The 24,328-nt window shown below is 39.2% G+C and overlaps 1 protein-coding gene across 2 annotated transcripts; it reads left to right on the top strand.

Annotated features, from left to right (window-relative positions):
- Window positions 1-23,462, top strand: ACTR2 (actin related protein 2). Of its 2 annotated transcripts, XM_027710279.2 has the most exons (10): window positions 6-152; window positions 5,975-6,085; window positions 8,988-9,002; window positions 11,055-11,270; window positions 14,843-14,915; window positions 16,807-16,943; window positions 17,726-17,875; window positions 18,571-18,716; window positions 19,083-19,215; window positions 20,388-23,462. In XM_027710279.2, exons 1-10 carry the CDS (start codon window positions 105-107, stop codon window positions 20,556-20,558), a joined length of 1,200 nt encoding a protein of 399 aa, XP_027566080.1. In that variant the 5' UTR covers window positions 6-104; the 3' UTR covers window positions 20,559-23,462. The 2 variants fall into 2 exon arrangements, with proteins under 2 accessions (XP_027566157.1, XP_027566080.1); XM_027710356.2 differs by lacking the exon at window positions 8,988-9,002 and having other exon boundaries at window positions 1-152.
- Window positions 23,463-24,328: the final 866 nt, after the last annotated feature.

Genomic DNA, 24,328 nt, shown 5'->3' with positions numbered 1-24,328 from the left:
GGGGGGCCCGGCGGAGGTCGGGGCGGTGCCGCTGCCGGTGTCGCTGTCGCGGGCGGTGTCGCGATCGGTGCCGGTGCGGAGCCCCCGCGGTCGCTGTCGCGGCGATGGACACGCTGGGCAGGAAGGTGGTGGTGTGCGACAACGGCACCGGGGTGAGTCTCTCTCTCTCTCCCCGGCGGCGCCCGGGACCCGCCCTGCCGCCGGGGCGGAGGGGGAAGGGGAAAAAGCCGGGAGACTCCCCCCTCCCCGCTCCCGGAGCCGGCCCGGCTTCCTGCCGGCACCGCCCGCGGGCCGCGCCCGCCCGGCCGTGCTGCCGCTGCCGCCACCGGGCCCGGCCGCCATCCCGGGCCCGGGAATGAATGGGCGGGGGGAGCTCCGGGCCCTGCGCCCGCTGATCCCGTGATCCCAGTCCAGCGGGGACCACCGGGCGGGATGCGGGGCCGGGGCTGCCCTGCCCGCCCCCGGACCCTCGGCCTCTCGCCGTGTTACCGTCGGTTTCTGATTTCTCTGCGTGACCTGAGCGAGGCTCTGTAGCGACGCGAGTTTAGTCAAAAATACCGATTTTTAGAATTTCTGAATGAGCGCATTATACATGGGGCAACCAGGATGTGTCCTCTGTGTGCAGGATTATTAGTTCAGGGAAATGTTTTGGTGGGGTTGTTGGTTTTCTGTGGTGGTTTTTTTTTCGTTTGTTTGGTTTTTTTCTGTTTTTTTTTTTTTTAAGCATCCTTTCATTAGTACCTTTCTGATCCACAGTATAACCTCAAAATTGGCATTTTTTAAAATACCTTTCTGATCCACAACGTACCCTCAAAATTGGCATTTTTTTTTTTAAATTTCCCCGTCCTTTTCACCTTTTCTTGCTCCCTCGAGTGTGCAGGCACCCACTGGAAATCCATCCTTTTGTCAGGCTGCGAGGCACCTCGACAGGAAGTGAAAAAGATACCATTTTAGAGCAAAAAAAAAAAAAAAAAAAAAAGATGCTATTTCCCCATGGTAATTTTTTTTTTTTAGCAATCTAGGGTTTCCCGTAGTAAAGCAATATAATTTTTATTATGGAGAGTTAACATAACTGGTGGTACATTAAGATCTTTTGAATGGCAAAAAAAAATGAAGTTTTATTTTATATAGACGCTTGGAATAAAAAAGAATTTTTTTTTTTTTTCTTTTATAAGCCTAGGAAGAGAACAGCTGAGACAAAGGATGCTGCTGGTAGACATTCAGCATCCTGAATTAGAGGGTTCTCCAATTAGCATCTGAAATGATTAGAATGGTTCAGGAAGAAGAACTAGAACATCATATTTGACAGGTCTGGGGTTTGACAGTTTTAATGTCTCTTCAGTTTTCCTCCTATAGCAAAAATTATCATTATTAAGCCTGGGGTCTAGAACATTTGACACTTTTTATAGTATCTTTTAGGAAAAGGAAAAAATATAACATTTAGCACTTTTTTCTTACAAAGGGATATGGAAGCTGCTTTGCTTTTTTTTGTTGTTGTTGTTGTTGTTTGTGGTTTTTCAGTAATAATATCTTTATTATTTAATATCCCTGTTGTCAGGCCCAAAACAGAAAAAAAAAAAAAAAAGAGCTTCATCCTTCGCTATGGTCCTTTATATGGCAATAATCACTGAGTTGTGAAATGTTTGGTGTATTGGTAGTGACAGCAGTGTTGTGCCTTGGCTGGTCTCAGGTGTGGGACATGGATAAAAGCTTTTGTCCTTATCAAATTTCCCAAGCCGTGTGTGCAACACAGATTTCTTTACGACATAACGTTATCTTTTAAATATTTAGATCGAATCGGGGTAATTGAACTAGTATTGAGATAACGAAGAAGAAAATTCTGTTCAGTAAATCTTTGAGGCTCAACTGCATTTGAAGATTATCAAGTAGCTCTGTATTGTCAAACCAGTATTTTGATGATAATATTTTTCCTGTATGACAAGAGATGTATAATGTCAGAGTGATTTCTGATATGTCATACTTAAAACTGTGATTGAAATTAGATCTCCTACCAGGTGTCAGAAATGTTAGATAAAAAAATGGAGAATATCCTTGGAAAAATCAGGTGGAGGTTTTAACTTTAGGCTTGTCTTTGAAATCTACTGCTCTTGCCAGGCTGCACAAGGGCTTTGAATGTGTCAAGCTGCAACCAATATTTGAGGAAGAGGTGACTAGAAGGAAGTTCTTGCAACATGTAGTGTAGGAGGGAGGGAGGCAATGGCACCTCAAAGGTCTAAACCATTAAAGGTGGATGTTCTTATTGTTACAGGACAAATGGTAAGTTACTTAGTGGCCTGTAAAATTGCTGTAACTGTGTTTAAGGCTTTTGTTTTGGAGTTGCATCAATGGAAAGAATCAAGCACAGAGATCTGATAAGAATATTAGCATTCATTTTAAAACTCATCACGTGACCTATTCGTGAGCTTCCTCATTCTTTTAGTTTGAAAGAATACTTATACATGCGAGTTCTTGGTGTTTGATGACTCAGTAGGAAGTGAAAGAGTCAGTATAAACCACAGTGAAATGGAGAAGAAACTATATATGGTAAAAGTTCTTACATACATGGCCTTGCACACAGGCAGGCTAGGTAGCTGTTCTTAAAACATTCTAAATGTGTGCAAAAATAAATGGTGGTGAAGTCCCTACAGAAATGGGTAAATTCATTGAGTGCTCATGTTATTGTTCGAAACATGAGCGTTGTGCTGATAATTGTCGTGAGAGGTGGGCACAGTAAGACATGGAAGAGAAACAAGTACATTGTACTTAAACTGGAGAGTTTCAAATTGAGAGCGGCAGGAACAGTGAGCGTTTCGTGCTGGGCTCTAGAGAAGAGAAGCCGATTCTGTTCCAGGTTACTGCAGCTCATAACGTTTACTTGAAGATTTTGGAGGATTTCCAGTAACAGACAGGAGGGAGAAGTATCTTGTGTTTCTTGTACCCCTTCAAAATATCAAGAACTGTCCAGCATCTATTATTATACAGAGCTGTGTTTTTTAGGTGCATTTACCTATTGGTAGTTTTACTGAGCCTGGTTTCTTCAGCCAGCGTTGGGTCATCACAAACATACTGAACCACCTGAATATTCAGGATTATGTCAGGGAGAATATTCCAGCAGGGATGCTCCCATTGATGGGGAAGCTGAGGTACAAGGCTCACTTGCTCTCATGTTCACCAAATTTTTATGTAGACTGGAGAGGGAAATTTCAAATTTGAAGAGGAGTTAAAATTCTGTCTGTGTATGGCTAAATCTATAGAACTTTGTAAAATGTAATTTTTAAGGTGGTCTGTTCTGGTCTGAGAGAGGTGGGGAACAGACTGGGAGTGTCCAAGCTTAATCTCACTCACTGCAGTTCACATATTTTAAATCTGGTTTTGATTGTGTTTTAGGCTGGTTGGAGAAATGACAATCTGTTTTTAAAATCAAGAGTTTGTTCACTGCTAACGTAGGTAATTTCCTGGGAAGGTATGTCAAGGTTTTAATGCAGAAGCGGTCTGGAAGTTACTATTGAGATCAAATAGTAAGAATAGTGGTTTTGTAGGTCAGCAGTTTCTAGGTCAGCGTAGTTGTGTGTGATTTTGAGAGGTATTTTTAAGGTTGGCTGAGAGGCACTTGCTGATTTTTGTGCAGTAGTCAGTGCATATCTCAGTGGTTGCTTTATGAATCTTGGGGTTCCAGCAGGGTTTAAAAGTGTGGGTAGTGGAGCTTCTTGAGGGGTGTTCCAGGAGCTTGAGTTGTAAAGATTTATTTAGATATTATTTGTCCTGTTACTTCTGTTGACCACCGTGGTTGGTGATGACTGGTAGGGAAGTTGCTTCACACTGGGGGGGTGGGAGGGGGCAGAAAAGGAGGAAAAGCTGTAGACAAATATATGGGTGCAAAGGTGCATGTGAGGTACTGCTTATGGTTTTACTTGGAACAATTCAGGAAGCCCTAAGCTGGACGATGGGATTGTATGGGATGTTTCACAGAACTTCCTTCTAGCTTGACCAGGCCCTGCACAGTGAAATTTATAACAAGCATACCTCCATACTGTAGAAGCAACAAAAATTGTGTGATTGCCCTTTATGCAGCAATTTGCTAAGCCTGAAAGGGAGCTTTTTTTCCTTTAAATTTGGACACCATTATTTGGACTCAGCTCAGTCCTTCAAAATGTCTCATGCGTTTCCTCGAGTTTAAAACTTCTGGTAAAGTCTTCTGGTGTATTCAGGTAGTGTGATCCAGAAATGCTTGAGGCTGCTCTTTGCTTTCTGATAGCAGCACTGCATTCTTGAACACACAGATAAGATCTATATAACTCCTAGGTACTTCTGGCTTTAACACAAGCAAAACAATTGATAAGTACCTGCCTTTTCGGATTTAAGTAGAATGAGTGAAATGCGTTGTGTACACAGTGTCATTCTTCAGGTATCCCAGACAGCTCTGCCTTTGGAGACAGCAAGCACTGAATGAGAGAAAAAAATCAGGGTCACAAAAAAGCAAAAAAAAAAAAAAGAAAAAAAAAAATCCTTTCTCCCTCTATTACCCCATATTTAATTAAAATATCTCTTTGACTCTTTCTGTAACTGACTTGATAAATTTCTTTCCCAAACAGGTATTCTTTTTTACTGCAGTAAGGTGAATAATTACAAGCAACAGCAAGTGACTTTTCATGTTCCCGTTAGTGTAATGACAAAATTCCTCTCACTGCAATTAGCTGTACTCTTTGCTGGGATAATTGTTCCAGTGGCAGCCTTCAGACCTTGCTCCAGAAAACTTGGTGAATGCTTTGAAAATGCTAGCAGATGGCTTTTAATACAACCTGAAGTGGCTAATTAAGTTTTGGGACAGGGTCCCAAGGAGACTGTGAATTGCCTGTCCTTGGAGGCTTCCAGCACCCAACTGGTCAAAGCCCTGAGCAACCTGCTCTGAGATCAGGGGTGACTGGTTTTGAGCCCAAGGCTGGACCAGGCAGCTCCTGAGGTTCCCTCCAGCCTGAGCGATCCCGTGGTACTGGGTTACCACTGCTGCACCTCTGTGGTTGAGTAACTCTGCAGGTGAAATTGTTTTTGTTCTGGCATGTTAATACAGTGTGAGATGCAAAGTGTGCATATGATACACGCATGTAGGACAGCTGAAGAACATAACTTGCTGTTCCCTGTGAACTAAAATTGTAACTTCTTGCTGACACATTTAAAGTTCATGATTAACAACTGAGCTTCCTCTAGTGACTGTATTTTTTTTTTTAATGTTCAGTAAGTTGTCGTTGTTTTCTTAGTGTATATACTATCTTGGGACCTGGTGATATAAAGCTTCCTTTTGTATATATTTGGGTAACAAACACTTTCAGAGCATCCTGTTTGGTGTGAACTGCCATCATCTGAGGTTTTGGTTGTGCTGTTGGTTTTAGAAGTGCTTACAGGAAACTTTATCCTTAAAGGAAACCCTGAAAGTTATGGAACTTTGAGAAATTCACCCGAGTTGCATAGACTTATCTGCTAGTTCACAGTTCAGCACTTTTTATAAGAGTATAAAACCTGACTTCACAAGGTTTTGGGTTTTTTTTCTGATGTGTAATTCATTATGCTACTGTGTGCTTTAATTGGAGAGGTGATTTAATTAGGTCTCATTGGGTACTCATTAGAAGGTGATCTGTTATAAAATTACGGATTTCAGGTTGCTGGAGGACTTTTTTATGGAGTGGCCAAATCCAAATTCAGACACCAGACTCTTGTACACCTCACAATGTACTTAGTTGTTTTAATACCATGTCTTAAAAATCCAACAGTCTTGATTCAGAAAACATTCTGGAAAATATTGTAATATTTTAATGCATCATTTGAAATGTGTAAAATTGATTTGAAAATATAAATCCAATTGGTTTCCAGTGGGACACATGCTCTTAAATTTGGACTTCTAATTTTTTACCCCAAACCAGGTTTCTATTGGTTAGCAAAAGTAATGCATATTCTAATAAAATAATTTCTTCCTTTTCAGTTTGTGAAATGTGGCTATGCAGGCTCAAATTTTCCAGAGCACATTTTTCCAGCTTTGGTTGGAAGACCCATTATAAGATCAACTGCTAAAGTAGGAAACATTGAAATCAAGGTAAATTTTTTTGATTATTATTTCTTTCTGACAGATGAAGATACACAGAGCAGCTTTTGACTTACGTTATGTTTGGAAATGCTTTCTTCTTAACTCCCCTTTATGCTGTTTCAGTATTTCTTGATTCATTTCTGTATTGGATTTTAGCCTGTCACAAACTATATAAGGTTATGAAGAGGGTAATCCAAAGCACTGGAGGCCTTCAGGTAGTACACCTGAGGAAGCAGCAAGTAGGGCTCAAGTGGTTCTGGGCAAAAAGGGGTTTCAAATGCTGATATGTGAATAATGTCACGATTAGAAGGCAGAATTTGGACAGAAGTAACTGACTGTCACCAAGCTGTACTGTGAGATTCTGAGATAGTGTTGAAGAACTGATGGAACTTCCAGGTCTTTCTATACGATTTGCTTTCTAGTCACAGTTGATCACCTGTGATCTTGTATGAGATGTTTAACCTTGGCTGTGTTTGCATTTCATTGTTTCTATTGTTTTTGTTTTCCTTTTGCTGTTGATGGACCCGGGTACTGCATAGCAGTTAGAGAGGCTCTGTCCAGGCTGCTTTGTCTTGGGACGTTATTCCAAGACATGAGGGGAGAACCATTGTTTGAGAATCTTTTTCTGAAGTCCAGGGAGCTGTCATTTCTCACTTGTTTTATAATTACAGAGTAATGCTTTGAGTGTTACTAGTTGCTTCTGCGGTACAGGCTTCAGTAAATGTCTCAGCCCTGCTGTGGTCACATCCTCCCTTCTTGCTTCTAGCCACACAATTCTCACCTTGTGCTGGTCATGCTGCTTGTGCAGGCATGTGGTGAGCCACTTTAGTGAGCTGATCCAGTTGAAAAAGAGGGATTTCTTTGTCAGGTAAAGTTTTGAATGCCTTACTACACAGTTGTGCAAACTCCACTTGGAGAGGGAGAAGCAGGAGGCAATGCAGAATTGTAGAAGTCCTCACTTAGGCCAGTGAGGGTCAGGTAGGACCATATATACACAGGCTTTCAATTTTGCTTTCCTTATTGCTTCTGAACAGCAGTTTAGGAAGAGGAAAAGAAAAAGTTGGCCCAGTCTTGTTCTTTATTTTCAGAACCTTGTAGTTGACGAGGAGAACTTGAGTTATCTGACTTCTGCTACTGCCTGTAAAACAGTTGTAATATCAGCAGAAGGCCACACAAGGAAGTCAAGAGGTTGAAAGACATCAAACCTTCCCAAAATGCATTCATAGGGGTTTATTTTTTTTGTGTTGCTAATATTGCAATACTGCTTTACCTTGTGTCAGCTAGGACAATGTGGTTGAGAGGATGGAGATCTTTCCCTTTCACAATAGAGAGGAGTTTTTTGTAAGGAGAGGCAAAACATCTTCCTTTCTCTTGCAAGACTTGGGGACGGGACTTTCTTTGGGTATCTACTTGAACTTGATGTGAGGAGCCTCCTTAAAGGAGATCTTGGTAAAGTTTTATGAAAGTTATGCAGTGATTTATGAGTCTGAAGTCCAAAAAAGATTTTCTTGCATGAAATCTCACTGTTGAAGTTGTGTTTTCTTTTGAGCTGGTCTGATACAGCCTGTCCTGCCAGTTTTGATATCCTCTGATTACCTGATAACTTGGTTTAATATTGTTACAGATAACAGTGTTAAATTGACAAGATAAAAAGCTAGGAGGTAGAGGTGGGTAATTACTATGAGATCAGTGCAAAAGAACCAGTAAACTATAATTTCACATGCACTGCTGGTCTTCTGCTTGAGCATGGATCACATGGGTGTATTGTACAGAGTATAAACCGTGTCTAGAGTCTTCCTACAAGTTTTGTAGCATCTGCCTATAACAAGTTGTCACCTTTCTTAAGGAAGCAGTGTATCAAGGGAAGAAATCCCTGCCACAGATGCTTTGGGTATCCCAGTAGCATTATACAGTAGGAAGACTTGTTAAGTGTGAGTGCTGTTTTTCTTTGTGAGATTCTTGCAGATTTCCTAAAAGAAATATATTTTAGCAGATGAGTTTTATGCCAAAATTTAATTCTAGGCATTCACTGTGAGTTCTTACAGGATAAGTTTGAAACTGAGTAAAGGAAGCTGGCAAGAGTTTAACTTTTCAAAACTATTCAGGAAAGCTGTCATTCCTTAGAAATTCGGAAACTCTGTGAAAAGAACCTGGAAGCTGATCAAAACAGTGGTTTTCATCCATCGAGTTACCAGTTTCAAGTTGCTTTGCCCATATTTTCTGTATGGATTTTCCTTTTGGCTAGAAGCAGGGATACAGCTTTTTCTCCGACTCAGAGTCCTCAGTTCAGGACATAAATACAGGAGTTCAGTTATTAGTGGGATTATTTTGCTTAAAATTGCAACCTTAAAACTCTAAACCCAGAAGGATAGATGCTGCTCTTAGCTTTTACTGACTTACTAGTCTTTGCAGCAGGTTTAGAGGTACTAGTAAGTCACTACTGATTAGTAGTTTTCAGTTCTTGGATCTTTTAAATGAAATTTTTAAAACAAAATATAAATTTAGGATTTGTCAGAGCTAGTTATGGTCAATTGCCTCGTGCAGAGTCTTGTCTGCTTCAGATAAACACCTTGCCCAGGGTAAAACTCCATTGTTACAGAATATTTATACACAGAATCCTATTTATGAGAGATAGGCAGATATACTGATCCTGTTTGCAACCTAGGATGCCTAAACATGACACGCCACTGACATGTAGCACTAGCTTCCTTTAAACAGACAATTTAATCTGATACCCTGAGAGTGTTAGTTTGGCCCTAACTAAACTAACTCGGATCATTTCCTGCTGTACCTGCATCTCTTTTCAGCCTAATTCTACTGTGTACTTAAAGTAATTTGAGAATTTCATTTAGGCCTTTTCTGACTTTCTTGCTTCTACCTTTTCTTCACCTTTCTTGACCTGTTGAAGTAGAATAACAAAAAGATGGTAAGTGAGGTGCCCCTGTGCTTTTTGTTTACCATTTTTGCTTGATGAGACCTAGTAGCTGTTATGTTATTTTTTTAATGCTATTCATTGTTTTGTCTTGTCTTACATTTTACATTTGAATACATACTTATTTTGGACACTGTTCATTGCTTTGGTTTATTGGCAAAACTAATTCATGAGAATATTTTATGTATTGCTTCTAAGTGCTACATAACCTGTAGTTTTGCAAGATGCAAGAATAACACTGAAAGATCAACATGAACTCAGCATCTTTAACAGTAGAAAGTGCTCTATTTAACATTAAAACTCGAGAGTTTGAAGAAATGTTCAGATTTCAGTTAGACAAACATTCCTGAGTAACCAAGTGGTGGAAATATTGGATGTCACGATACTGATTCCTCTCTGCAGACTCAGTTGTGTCGTCCTTCTTCCTCTTCACCTGCCAAGTGTGCCTGTTTGTTAGTGTGCTAGCACTGATGTTCTCAAGAGAGAACAATTGTTCTGCCCTTTATCTTTGTTTTAAAAGGACGTGAAAGTTTCGTGCAACTTTCACATTACACCTTTGAATAGCAGCTTTTCCTGGGCTGTGTCCTGTCCGGCAGCAGAGAGCCTCAGAGAACAATGCACAAAAAGGCTTCCAAGTCTTCTAACTGGTGGAGTTTCTGTCGTCTTAAATTCTCATGAGTAGTGTGGCTGCGTGCTGGAGTTCTAGTAATACGGTTTCAACAGAGTACCTTTGGTTTAAAACATTGGAGTCCTGACTTTTGTGTTCTGTGCAGTTGAGAGCTGAAGTGTGATCTTCTGTGCAAGGAAAACAAACAAAACACCTTGTCAGTGAGAGGGGGTGGAAGAAGAATGGTGTGACTTAAACTATTTTCAATTAACTTTTTTTTATATAGTCAACAGTAACGAGGTTACTGTTAAGGGCATTGTAAACCAGAAACCAGATTTTTTTGCTGTGCATCTTTTTTTCCCTGGCACTGAGTAGTAGGTTGAGTAATCCTCACTTCCAAGTTTGCTGTGCCACAGCAACTGCAAACTGCAGTGGCATATTTTTGGATGAAGCAGCTGGCCTTTTTTTTTTTTTTTTTTTTTTTTGGCAATTAATATTAGTATGGACACAGGGCTATTGGTATCTAGAATTATGTTCTTATAGGCTAAGTACAAGTGAGTCAGTCCAGGCTTCTTTATCCCAGACAACTGTGGGATATAATAGGGAGCGAAGATAAGATGTTATTGTACATGCTTCCTCTGGGAAATACGTGGGAAAGGAGAAGATGTGATGCTACTAATTTGAATTTGCAGTGTTTGGATAACTAACTTTAATAAACAGATTGCTTAATCAGTGTGAAATGACTATACAAACTGCATTAGTTGGTTGTGTTTGTGCAAGAATGCATTACTTGGGTTTTTGGCTTGAAACTTCTGGCAAGGAACAGACGAGGTTATATTTTATATTTAGATGTGTCTCTTCACACCCTACTGACACAGGCAATATGTAAACCATTGTTTCTTTTAATGTCTAGTGTGGAACTTACAATCTCTTATTTGCTTTTGCTACTGTTCGGTATGCTTATTCACCACTCATTATTCCTTTTTTGGTATTGTGCACAGAAATTTGCAACATGCATGGAAAAATACTCTGCCAATCCCACCTACTACCCTTATGTGCTGTTTTGCATCTCAGCTCTTAGAAATTAGTATTTGATAAAATAATTTTGGAGGTGTCAGTGGAGAAACATCTGTACTTACAGAGGTGCTCGTAGTCTCTAACAGGGTTTATTGGTTTGTTTAAGGTTAATTGAAATTGAATTAATTGAATTAATAATGTTCATTTTGGAAAAGGTTTGGGATGGGTAACAGCCAAATTTAAATACTACATGAAATATATTCTACTTCTCTCCTACGTACCTGAAAATGGTTCAAAAATGTGGGCATTGCTTAAGAACACAGCTGGACACAGGCTGAAGCAGTTCACTGTCATTCTTGAGGAATTTGGTGTTCAGAAAACTTTGCAAGCACTGACATGTCTCTGTATTAAAATTTTTGCAGGATCTCATGGTTGGTGATGAAGCCAGTGAGTTACGGTCAATGCTGGAAGTGAATTATCCAATGGAGAATGGCATAGTTCGAAACTGGGATGATATGAAGCACCTTTGGGATTACACTTTTGGACCAGAAAAACTTAATATTGACACAAAAAATTGTAAAATTCTACTCACAGAACCTCCCATGAATCCAACTAAAAACAGGGAGAAGATTGTGGAGGTATGTCTGTCTAGTAGAAGCTGATACAGACTGTGCTTGAAATATTGCTAAGAGGTTTTTTGTTCCATCAACACACAGTGACTGTCTGAGGCAAAGCAGTTCTGTTTTCTAACCAAAACTCATCCTCAGCCATAGTCATGAATGCTCCTGAGCTTAAATTCAAACAGGCTGATCTCATTCAAAAGGTGTAGCAGGCTTCTTGTCATTAGAACACAGAATTTGGAATACATGTCTGTCTGCGTATATCCAAGATTCGGTGATTATGAGCTATTGGATGAATGTTAATTACTTTAAATGACCTGGACTTCTGAAAGCCAGTAATGCTGCAGAGGAGATTGGAGCTGGATGATGCTCACCAGATGGAGCGGTGTTGTTGGAGGTGGTTGAGACAAAGGTGTGATGACAACCCATGCACTAATCATTAATTAGTGCTAGGGATTATCAATGAAAGCCTTCTAAGAAGGAAAGCCTGGTTCTTGGATCCTCGATCTCAGAGGGCTGCCCTGGGTGATCTAAGCTCCACCTGAACCTTGTGTTCATGTAGGTTGTCAGATGTTGTTTAGCTCCAGTACTACGTGACAAAGATGCAGTTTTGAAGAGCAATAATGTTTGACGAGAACAAAAAGTTTAGTTTCCCATTTTGTTTGGTGTTTTTTTTTTTTCCTCTCAAGCATCATAGGTATTTTCAATTAATATAAGTGTTCAGTGTAACTAAAATGTAATTAAAAAAAAAGTACTGATAGGATGGGAAAAGTGGATTCCAAGTCTGTAACCATATCCATTTATCAGAACTTTGAATATCAAAGCTTGTATATATATTTTTCCCCCAAATTTATTGCTTATTCTAATAAGAATTTATATTTATTGTTACCTGCTGACCTCTCCCTTAAAATCCTTTTGTTGTCACAAGTACAGTAGTGCCTTTTTTTTTTTTCCTTGCAACATGGCAGCAAATGTATTTATGCTAATCCTTTCTTTCAGGGACTTGGGAGCAAATGAATTCTAGCAAAGGTAAAACTTAAGTGAAAAAAGTCAAACCATGCTATCTAAATTCAGCATTTTTTAGCAGTTGTGGACATTAGGGACCTATTACACAACTGTTATGTAGTACAACACTAGTAACACCACGTCCTGCACATCAGTCAGCTGAGGTGTGATAGGCATAGCAGATTATTCTGGGTGGCCTCCATGTAGCAGGAGTGGCTGTATTTCCTGCCCGGGCTTCTTTGCTTTTCAGCTGTCTACAATAGTGTTCTTGTTTCTGTTTTCCTGCTGAACACAAAAGGCTGGATTTTAGTTATTCTGGTACCAAGCAATTTTATACCATAAATTGAAAACAGTATGGCCTCTGAACTCTGATAAAATATTTGCATTGCTCTGTTTGCTTTTTTTATACCACTCCAGAGATTGCAGATACTTAATCGTGATCTAGAGGATTAGTGAGAACTAGAATCACTTTCTGTAAATTTAAATTCGAGTTACACAGAAGCTCATTGTTTCTATTAATATTTTTAATGGAACACAATGTTATGAGGACTTGCAATATTTATTTTAATCACGATGTATTTATACTCCTTCCGTTTTTGACATGGCCTCCTCCTTTCCAGGGAGGGTAGCCCAGTGTGAAGCAGAGGACTGAATGAAGATATTTCCTAAAGCCTGCAGTAAATATAATAATGTCTGTGCAATTTGGGATACGGTGCAATAGCATTCTGAAAGGAAAGCTTAGTCATCTGGACCATATCAAGAGGATAGATAATTACATATGCTGTCCCTCATTCTATTTTTAGTAATTCTCATTCCTTACCTCATATCTTCATCAAACTCAGCTGCAGAGTAAGGCAGCAGGTGTTCACATGACAGCTATATTGTAAAATATGTATTTAAAAAGTGCCTTTTCTTTCACAGCATCTACAGGACACTGGTTGCTCTTCAGCTTAACTAAGTGTTTGCTGTTTGTCTCTCTCTGCTGCATTCTCATTCTGTAACACCCTCAGAAGCAGCCAGACTGTAATGGCATATCAAGTAGCTGTAGAGATACTCGAGCAGTCACTTCTAATCCCAGACTAGAATTCATTACCATTCCTCCCAGTTTTTAATTCTTCCTTTCTAGTTAGAATATCACTTTGTAGGTAATCCAAAATCTGCTCTCAAGGGAAGAAGAATCTTTTCATAGAACATCCTGCTCAATATTTACATCTTAAGATTTGTTAACATATATGTCCCATGTCAAGGCATTTTTCATGTCAAATATGTCTTGAAGGAAAGAATAACAACCCCCAAAAGGCCTGCATATAGGTTATGAAAGGGTTTGGTACAACATGTGAAGGCAGTAACTAATGCCATTTGAGTATTCATTTTGTTGTATGAAGTTGATAATTTAGGTTTTCCTTATGTTATTTTTTCATTTAATAAGCACGTTGTTTGAAAATCTCATCTACTTGGAATAGTGTTGGGTTTAGACAATGACTACTCATATGGAATCTCTTTGAGTTGCTGCCCTTTCAACTGTTCCCTTTCTGTTCTTTTTCACATTATTCCAACAGAGGAGGTTCCTTAAATAGCTCAGAATTCTAAAATTGTCAGGCATCAGCTTTTTTCTTCAACAGTATTTGGATATCTTTTACTTGAGCTGTGGGAGTACTTAGGATTTAATCAGTTTCTAATCCTAGAAGTTGCAGAAGGGCTCAGGAGGCTGCAGAGTAGCAAAAGCAAAACTTCTCTATGTGTTGAAATAATCAGAGTTCATCCGTTTTTCCTGGTAAAGCATTTTGAGGGGAAAATTGCTGTACAGTATGATTTGTTTACTTGGCCTTTTTTGTGTTTATAAAGAAGACAAGATCCTATAAACCCTACATCCTTTAATCTTGGCCTGTTTCTTCACTGAAACTAGTTTAGTGGTTAGGGGAACCTCATGTGCAAGAGAAGCAGTTACTTCTCATATTTCAGTATGAGTTCTGCAAACCTGCAGTTTTCTGTCTGTAGTGGAGTTTGCACTAATTTTAGAAGTTTGCCATTGGTTGTGCTTTAAAGAAGGGAAAAAGGTGCCCCAGATGCAGAGAAAAACCTGTGACACTGGACTTGTTCTAGACCCAGATGCGCAGGAGTCTGGTTTTACTTGACAGAATCTGCAGTTGTAAAAAGTCTGTGGGGCTTGATATGCAGAATAATAAAACCCTGAACTTCGTTTTAGAGGATACACCTTTAACAAACATTTCGTTCCCAAGTCACACTTCAGTAACGAGGTGCTTGTCTGGTCTGCAAGTACTGCCTCCCACTCATTAAGCACTTTGGAAAAGGGCTTAGTAAAGCTGCAGAAGGGGGTGTGTGGATTTTCTTGTGAGTATTCCCTTCTTGTAAGGGTTTTCTTGTAAGCATTCTGCTAAACAGATGTGTGAAATATTTCATGTGTCTTATCTGGTGTGAACAGGTGAGGTATAGAACTGAATGTACTACTGGGTTTTTGATTAGTAAAAATATAAAATGCTAGAAATACAGTTTTCAAACACCTATGAAATTTCTTTTAGTATTTGACCTGCTTTTGGGAGCTAATTTTTGCCTTCCTCTTACAGGTTATGTTTGAGACGTACCAGTTTTCTGGGGTATATGTAGCCATCCAGGCTGTTCTTACTCTGTATGCTCAAGGTAGGCAAAAATAACCTAAAATCTCTTTAGTTTATAAATGTGTTGCTGAGCCAAAGTACTAATATGGCATCACTGGGTCTTGGGCTTAATTCAAGGCTGTTCTCTGAGTAAGCTCAGCTCTAACTCAGCTCTGACAGGCTTGTTTTTTGTTTTGGAGAAATATTGATGGGTATCACTGTCAGTGTTATTTTCATGGATTACAAGCATTCGGGGACATGCTTGTAAATGCAAAATCCTGGCTTATCAAAACTGTTACTGTTTCAGGGTGTGATTGTTTTGCCTTTGGCGCCAAGTCTTAATGGCTGACTTTTGATTTTCTGATCATGAGTAAATTTCAAGATCGTGATCGTGTGACTTTTGCAATATTTTCAGGGGGAAAAATAAGTAGAAAGTTGAGTCTTTTGCTGCAGATAAAGTAGGTTAAAAGATCCTCAGTCTGAGCAGAAAATTACAGATTGACTAAATCCAGTGGAAATTCTACCACTGGCTGCAGTCCATTTAGGATTTTAAGGAGTGACTCAAGCACATCAGTTCTAATACAGTGACTCCTTACATCTGTTTATTAGTGGCTTGGTGTATTTAGCTGTCACATAGCAGGACATAAATATCCTTGTCCATTAACACATCATTGTAGTTTCTGTGTCCAAGAGGCAAAGTGATGGGGTACTGGAAAGGTGGTTCTGTTATGCAAGTCATTAAAACTAGTTGAACGAAAACCACTTTTGCACACCTGAATATTAATTTTATTTACTGCAATCTGTGCTATTGTGTTTTTTTCCCCTTGCTTTTTCTTTGGTTTGCTTCTTTTAAGTATTTAATTGACTAACATCTACAGTCTTAAAATCTGCTGTAATTGTTCATGTACCTTACTGTGTAGTGCTCAGTTATTTCGTGAATAACAAAATGGTGTTACAACTTAGAGCAGTCTGCAGTGTTTCTACATACCATCATCTAAAACAAAGTTGAAGACCTTCTAAGGTGTAACAATCAAGGGGCCCATAAATAAAACATTTGCTTTTGAAAATTAAAAAAGCCCTTTAAAACATCTTATTTATATTATATTAAAGGTTAAAGTAGTGGCTAAAGTTACACAGAGATGTGCCTCATTTCAGTGCGTTTTTAAAGTCTCCCTTTAAAATATGTTTTCTTGCTTTAGGCAGCTTGTGAAAAACTATAAAACTATTTTCTGGTCAACTTTCACCATTGATTTGTGCCTCTAAAGTAGAGAAACATATGTTTCTGCATGTTTATGATATCTCAGTTTAGTACACCTTAGAAGTTAATGGTTTTGTGGTAAACCTTTTTCATGAGAGTTGACTTCTTTTAGTCCGTGACAGTGGATCCGATTCAGCCTAATGCTACTTCTGTGTGGAAAAAATTAGGTGTATGCTGTGCAGTCCGAATGTTCTCCACCTTATGAAAGCATTGCTTTGGTTTTTTGAATACCAGTCAAAATCAGCAAGTCCTAAGCGTTGTAACAAGGTAAAATTGTGGCCTGAATATCTCTAAGTTTCTTCATATTTGAGAAATTAATATAAGGTTGCACATATACAGCTGAATCTGTGGAGGAATTTGTGCCCCAACAGGCATTTAATGAGCGTAGATCTTCTCTTTAATTAGAGTGCAATTTAAGATGTCAAAACACCAGGTAAAATTGCAAACGGTAGAGTTCTAAGCATCTAGGTAAAAATAGAGGTAATACTTTTAAAAAATATATGAAAGCATTTGTTACTATGAACACATTAACTTTAAAATCCAGTGATGACTGAGGGAACAGAGGTTGTGTTAAGATTACAATGAAAAAATCTTAAACTCGCTACTATTCTGCTCTTTTTACGAAAGTACTAATAAAAGTTGCACTTTTTTTTTTTTTTCCTCCCCATTCTTTTAGGTTTGTTGACTGGTGTTGTTGTGGACTCTGGAGATGGTGTAACCCACATTTGCCCAGTTTATGAAGGTTTCTCTCTCCCTCATCTCACGAGACGGTTAGATATCGCTGGGAGGGATATCACTAGGTACCTCATTAAGGTAAGCTGGGAAGAGTTCTTAAAGGTTGAGGCTGGTATCTGTGGTACTTTGGTTCAAGTTAAAATCCCTTGATAGCAATAAACCACTATACAGTTTCCCTTTATTATTCATGTGTTAATTTAGATAAAGAACTCCTTTGTCTCTGTATTCCTTCAGTCTATTCTTATGTTTCCTCATGTAAATCACACGTGATGATATTGATGTTATTCAGAGACATCACATTTTCTTAGTGGCAGTCTTGTGGGAAGGGAATTTATTCCATATTTGGGAAGGAAAACCTCAAAAGTTGGCTTTCTCAACACATAAAATGAAAGCTAAACTGTATTCTCTCGGTTCTACTCGTCTATTTTCAGAAAGACTTTCTTACAGTGTGGAAAATAGTGTAGTGATTCTTCCCTGATTATTAAATAAGACAGCATGTTTGAAAGACAATTTGTTTGTTTGGGTGCTTTAAGTATAAGCAGCATTCCGGATTGACAAATTTTATGGTTAAACTGGAACACTGGAGTGTTCTGAAGTGAAGTGCTAAATATAAGAATTATTCTGGTTATCTTTAGTTTGTCTTTGTGATGGTTACACTGAAAGTTGTAATGATGAAGAAAATTTCCCACTTGGAGTCACGCTGCTGCTATTCCGCTTTTCTGGTCATAATGGATATGCCGGGATGGATTTGTCTCAATACTAAATTTGCAGTTAAAAAAGGGAGATGAGCTTTTAAAGATACATGTTTAAGTGTTCACCTCTGCTGAGAGATCTGGACTAACCTGCTGTGTTCCCTCCAGCTCCTCCTGCTGCGAGGTTACGCTTTCAACCATTCTGCTGATTTTGAGACCGTTCGCATGATCAAGGAAAAGCTCTGTTATGTGGGATACAACATTGAACAGGAGCAGAAACTGGCACTAGAGACCACAGTATTAGTTGAATCCTACACGGTAAGTGTCTTAGAGACAATTTTTCTTGTCCTAAACTTCCTAGGTTTAAATTGATTTAGCTTTGATTCCTTCACGATTTTTCTTGGCAGTAGCTCGTTTCCCAGCCATAGGAGTCTCTTAGAATCAGATTACTTGGTTCTGGGAAAAGCTTCTAAAAGCTTTTTTTCTTTTCAGATTTTCCATAAGACTTTGCACTCGTTTTTGTCATTGTAGATCTTTGAAATTTGACTATTACAGTGTGGGAACTTGTAGAGAAAGTGGACTTACTCCAGCATATCAAATTCTTTCAGCTTCATCCATATAACAGTGAAACATATGAGACTGATATCTGCTGTCAGGAGTGGTAAACTTGCTCCTAGTGGAAACTTCCCGTGATCACACATGGGAGAAAATAATTTGCAGAAAAGCATTACTCTTGCTGTAAGATCATCTTTTAAATTGGTAATAGGAGTTGGTATTGTAAGGAAATGTTTGGTATGGATGTGTCTGGTCCCTGATGTCTCAGAGTGAGTTGCAGTGATTAAAGAATTTGTGTATTCTTTCAGTAGTACTGAACGACTTCTTGCAGTGCTGACAAGTATCAACAATTTCCTGTTTTAAAACATTAGGGAGCAATGTAGGTCATTTCCTCTTGGTTTTTTTTAGTATTCAAGTGGCTAAAAGTAGTCTTCTCAATGGTGTTTTTGCTTCACTAGCTCCCGGATGGCAGGATTATCAAAGTCGGTGGAGAACGGTTCGAGGCACCGGAGGCCCTTTTCCAGCCTCACTTAATAAATGTAGAAGGGGTTGGTGTGGCTGAGTTGCTGTTTAACACCATCCAGGCTGCTGACATTGATACCAGGTAAGAGCACAAATCCTCTGTCAGGATGCAGGGGTGATGTGAGAACTGCATTCAAAGTAACATCTTTTGCTTTAGACACTAATGTAGTGTTGCTAGGGGAGGGCTTATGCTGGGAGAGGGGCTCAGGCTGTGGTCTTGGAGCTCAGCAGGTTGTCTGGAAACTTATTTTAGTGTGAATGAGCAGATAAAATCTTGAAAGCACAGGTTTTTTTTTTACTACTGGTTTGTGGTAAAGCACGAGCAAGTCTGTCTTTGTGTAGTCACCATTTTTTAGATTTGTATTTGCTCCCCTGTCTGTACAGGTACCTACCCCTCATAACAGGGTAAACTATACAACACTAGAAAGACTGTTTTTCTTTGGGTCAGGTCTGAATTCTACAAGCACATTGTGCTGTCTGGAGGGTCCACCATGTACCCCGGGCTGCCTTCGCGGCTGGAGCGGGAACTGAAACAGCTCTACCTGGAACGAGTTCTGAAAGGAGATGTGGAAAAGCTCTCGGTGGGTATTGAGTGGCTGCTTCATTTGGGGGACGGAGTCTTATCCTGAATCCCCACTAGAGGGAACCAAGTAGTCAAAAATGAGAGGCTGCGGGTGGCCCTCCGTGTGACTTGCAAAATTGCTGCCTCTCTGTTCTTCACACCCCTGCGTTTCCTTTGCAATAGTCACCTTTTAGTCCGTGCTAAAAGCAAGTAATTCCTTAAGTCTTGGATTAGTTCGAATATAAAATGGGCTAGGACACAACTTGTAATGTAGGCTAAACAAAGCTAAGGAAAGTCATTTGTGCTTTAAAGTCGTCATTGGGCAAAAGTATGTTTTTTTTAATCTGAAAGTTTTGATTCATACTACAAATATGAATACTCAAAAGTGAGAGGCTGGAGTTCAAGTGGAATAAGTTTTCCTATTTCATTGGTTACTGTGAAAAGGAGGCAACAGCCACACATACATTACAGAGGTAACACTGTGTTATAATGCTGTCTGCTTTTCAAGGAGGAGATATTTACAGAGAAAACTCCTGTGAGTGGAGTTTCCAATGTTGAACTAAATTGAACTTCCCTGATTCTTAATACAGTGTCCTCTAAATATCTTTTGTGGCAATATGGAATGACTCAGTTGTACAGAATGTTTTACAACTGAGACAATATTGCACACAAATGACTGTACTCATTATTGCTCTTGAAGTTAGAGCTTTAGCATTGAAGAATTTAAGGGAATATTAATTTGTTAAGCTGGTTGTGTAAATTTAAAATCTGTTTCGGCTATCCTTCTAAAACTGGGTATAATTCTAAAATATTTTGTGATTTGATGATCTGGTAACTTCTGATAATTTTAGCCATTGAAGCTTATGAAGTATTTCACTGTTTACTGTGTTCATGAAATGCAAAAATTGGGTCTTTAATTTTATATTCTGACTCCTGGACTTTTTGTGGATATACTGAAAGTACAGTTTTGGAGGAGGTGTCAATAGCTGTCTCTAATTTCCAGTGCAGAGTAGTTACTTTACTTGGGTTGCACAAGCTGGAGGCTCACACGGAGCACCCGGTGAGCTGACGTTTCAGTTCTTTGGTCACGTTTTTCTCACTAGACAGTTTCCACTTCATTGTTCTGGTGGAAAGCCCGGTTTTATCTTTGTTTCAGGGATCCCAGTAACAGTTTCTTTTCCTTTCTCTTAGAAATTTAAGATCCGAATCGAGGATCCACCCCGTCGGAAGCACATGGTGTTCCTGGGGGGCGCGGTTCTAGCAGACATCATGAAAGACAAAGACAACTTCTGGATGACCCGACAAGAATACCAGGAAAAGGGAGTGCGTGTGCTGGAGAAGCTTGGTGTGACTGTTCGATAAATCCCAAAGCTTGTTCCCATCACATGTCTAAAGCTTTTTTTTCTTTCATTGCCAATCTCTGAACTCACTCAGCTACATGCTATGGAAGGGCCTGTCTTGGCCTTTTGACCCAAACGTCAAGTTTTGTTCTGGTTTCTTGGGGTAGCTTTTGTTAAACGTTTCTTAATGTGGCTAAATTTGACTATTAAATTTGACCACTTCCCTGCAAACAAAACGGAGCAAGAGCAGCCTGTCTACTCCATTGTTCCTTCCCAGTAGGCAATTGGGTAATTCTGGTAGGCTTTTTCTTCTGGGTTTATTGCTGTAGTCCTGCTAGCTTTTGTCTCTAGTTCACAAGGGGTTGTGTGCCTTTTCTAGCATAAGAAAACCTTTAAACAAGAGTTTTTGCTATTGGATCATTGTGGTGATTATCTTTGCATCTTTATGCCTCTCTCTACATCGAGTTTATTTTTTCTTCTTTTCCTGCAAATTAGGAATTTTGATTAAACATTGCTAGAAACTAGTTGAAGTAGCTGGAATGGCTTTAACACACCGTTTCCATGTAATGTGGTTCCATATGCACTGCTGCCTAAACTGGCTTCTGAGGGGGTTTATCCTTAAAGGTGGTGGTGGTGATGGGGCTTTCAGACTGTATTTCTTTAAAGTGGGAATGTGCAGTTGCCACAAATGGAGACAACACCTGATGTTCTGGCAAATGTACATTTGTGGCCTTAGGTGTCTTTTTTTTTCTGGAGAGAGGAGACAGGTTTGAGCTATGTTGCTTTTTTTGTTAAGGGACAGCTGGGGGGGGGTCAGCCTGACCAAAAATGCCTCTTTTATAACTAAATTTTGGTACCATGTTGTCTCAGCATAGGGAGCAAGAATGTTAAATTAGCTATTCTGTAATTGTTGAGAAACGTAGATATGCTGAGACAGGAGCCTCTAAACTTATTGAAGTGATTTAATACTTTCAGAAACGCTTGTGAAAACTGTAACTATAGATATTAAAACCCCCAGAACTAAGTTTTAAAAAAGTCTGATGTTTTAAGTGCTTGTGTGTACATCAGAAGCACTTCCATTAAACTTTACAAGTATATTAACCTAGTGCCAAGTAGTTACTGCAAATGAATATTTCAATGACCAGTGTTTATTGCAGCAAGCAGATATTTATAAACAACCAGTGGCAGTAGGTTATAAAGAATGACTTATATTTCTTCCAGTTAAAAATAACATTGGAATATGAGATGTTGTTGGTTGGTAAATAGCCACAATTCATTCTATCCCGTCTTGATTTTTGATACTTAACATGGGATGGGGAAGGAAGTGAAAACCAGTGATGAAAATGCTGTTTTCGAGAAAGTACATTAAAGCTGAGCTGTTCTAAAAAATAGAAGTTGTCACTAGTAATTATCAGCCACCTTCTCTGAGTATAGTTGCCTGTATTTTTTTTTTTCCTACTAGCAGACTGGTAACTATCTTTGCAATAAAATCTGCCTTACAGTAAGCATAGCAAAAACTGCCAGTTAGACTTAGTTCTACTTTGCTTTCCATGGAAATAATACATTACTTCTTGCTGGTTTTTGAAGCCTACCATAACATTTAAGCATAAGGAAGTTAAGATCTGCTTTTGACTTCCAAACCTTGGAATGTACAAGAGATGCTTTCATATACTTGCCATTTGTCTACATCTTTACATTAATAATTGACCCCAGGAACACAGAAATATTAAACTCCCTTGGATTCTTAAAATCTGCTTTCTTTCTAAATCGAGCAGACAGCTTCCTTTGGCTGAACGAGCCAAAGGGGCAGGAACCATGTCTGCATTTCTTTAATAACAAGACAGTCACTATAGTATTGCTAGTAATGACCATTTAATTATAGGTGGGTGGGGTTTTTTGCAGCTATATTTACTCTTAACTTGAACAATATGAATTTACAGGCATGCCGGTCGTGCCTCAGTGCATGCACTTAAGCAGTTACTAGATTTTTGGGGACATGAATGTAAGGGGTACTCTGAATTCCTGTAGTCTTCTAAACATTTAATACACAAGACTTAAAAAAATGCTGTGGGCTTGCTTTAGAGCTATGATTTCTCAAGTGACTGTCTCTGGGCTTTTCAGACAGTGTTGGGAATCATGGAAATAAACCAAAGAATGACTTAAAAAACTTTTTTTGAATGACAATCTGTCATGTGGTTTTTCAAATCTAGACCTTGACCCTGCGACCCCTTTTCTAAACCATCTTCTCCCCTGTCCATTGGATTCGGTTAGGTATGTGCATGTTTGAGTAAAGGTTTTGGAATTTGGCCCTTTCACTAGAGAACTTCACAGCACCATGAGTAATAAATGTCAGTTGATTGTGCAGAATCTTGGGTTTCCATGGAAACCATGTATATATTAAAAAAAAAAAAAAAAGAGGCAACTAGCATTTTAAATTAACTGTTGTCGTGGATTCAGAGGAACACATATGTAATCCAAGTACTGAATGGGGTGTTCCAGTTGTGCTCAGTGTGGTTCTCCATGTGTGTGTTTGCACACACAAGAGTGTGTGTGTGTGTTCTCTCAGCTGACAGCTTCAATATTGCTATGAAAGCAATCTGGTTTTAAAATATTTTTTTTTTTTCCTGAAGACCAAATAACTTGAACTGTATTTGCAAAATGCTTCAGCTCCTATAAAATTAGAATAGAAGATGCCGCATCAGTTGTAAGTTTTTTGGGAACATCCTATTTTTAATGTTAAGCTGCTTCAAACCCTCCCCTCCCCCAGTGTTCTAGGATGTTAACTGATGTAACACAAATGGCTTTTTATACAGTTCTGAATAATGTTAACACACAACACTGGTTGAGACCGTGAATGGAAATAAACATCTATTTAAATTGACAGGTCTTTTCAATACAAAAATAAAATCAGATTTTTTTCAAAGTAGATTATGTTTGCTTTGTTTCCTTTGGGAAATCACAGTTCTGTCAGTTTTTCTCTAACTTAACTTCCATCACAAAACTACCATGAGCAGCTTTTGCTGAGGAAATCTGACATGACAACACATTCTCTACTGATTGCTGTCATACTCTATTCTCTAGCCAATACCCCACTCCTTCCATCCCAGTTTCTTTAAAAAGAAAATAAAGTCCTTATCCTTGGACAGGAATCTTTTTCTAGTTCAACTTCAGTACTGCAAAATGGGAAGAGCCCTTAACTTGTATTGGCCTCAGCATCCTTGGCTAAGCTCAAGCCACATAATGATGCCCTGTTTAGGAAAAGCCTCTTTGGCATTGTGACTTTGTGTGCTGCTTCACCTGCGTCCCTTATTTTAACTGATAGAAAAACTGTGTGTGGGGTTAACCAGTTGCATTCAGAAGGATACACTGGTTTGAAGCAGCTCTTGCAGCTGAAATCTTGTAATTCTGGACTGGTTGTGTGGGTTAGTGACTGGTCCCCCAGTCACGATGCATTTGTCTGGCCTTTGAAAGGAGCTCAGTCAGCCTCTTCCCTCCCCCCCAGCTCATTGTGTGTGCTGTGCTGGAGGTGTGTTCCCCAGGCATTGTGTCCTTGGTAGGATAATGCCTTTGGATTTCTTAGAAGGACCCAATATGTATACTTTGGCTCTGGATACATCTGTCTCAGTGGCTTGGTCAAACACTTGTCATCTTAGGGACAGATATAAGGTAGATGGGATTTTTAATAGGAAGAAAAAAAAAAAAGGCTTCCCAAAACCCAAGTCTCTGTTCCATCACTTTGCATTCTTGGGAAAAAAATAAATACATCTGCTCTACCTCTGCACAGTACTAATT

The sequence above is a fragment of the Pipra filicauda genome, unplaced genomic scaffold, assembly GCF_003945595.2.
Source record: "Pipra filicauda isolate LSUMZ 115617 unplaced genomic scaffold, ASM394559v2 scaffold109_size3271384_pilon, whole genome shotgun sequence".
Taxonomy (NCBI): domain Eukaryota; kingdom Metazoa; phylum Chordata; class Aves; order Passeriformes; family Pipridae; genus Pipra; species Pipra filicauda.
This window is presented reverse-complemented; position numbering and strand designations above follow the sequence as displayed.

Coding starts and splice junctions, on each gene's coding strand:
- ACTR2 (XM_027710279.2), top strand. CDS start 105: ATGGACACGCTGGGCAGGAAGGTGGTGGTGTGCGACAACGGCACCGGG. Junction 16,944..17,725: donor TCACTAGGTACCTCATTAAG/GTAAGCTGGGAA, acceptor TGTTCCCTCCAG/CTCCTCCTGCTGCGAGGTTA. Junction 17,876..18,570: donor TATTAGTTGAATCCTACACG/GTAAGTGTCTTA, acceptor TTGCTTCACTAG/CTCCCGGATGGCAGGATTAT.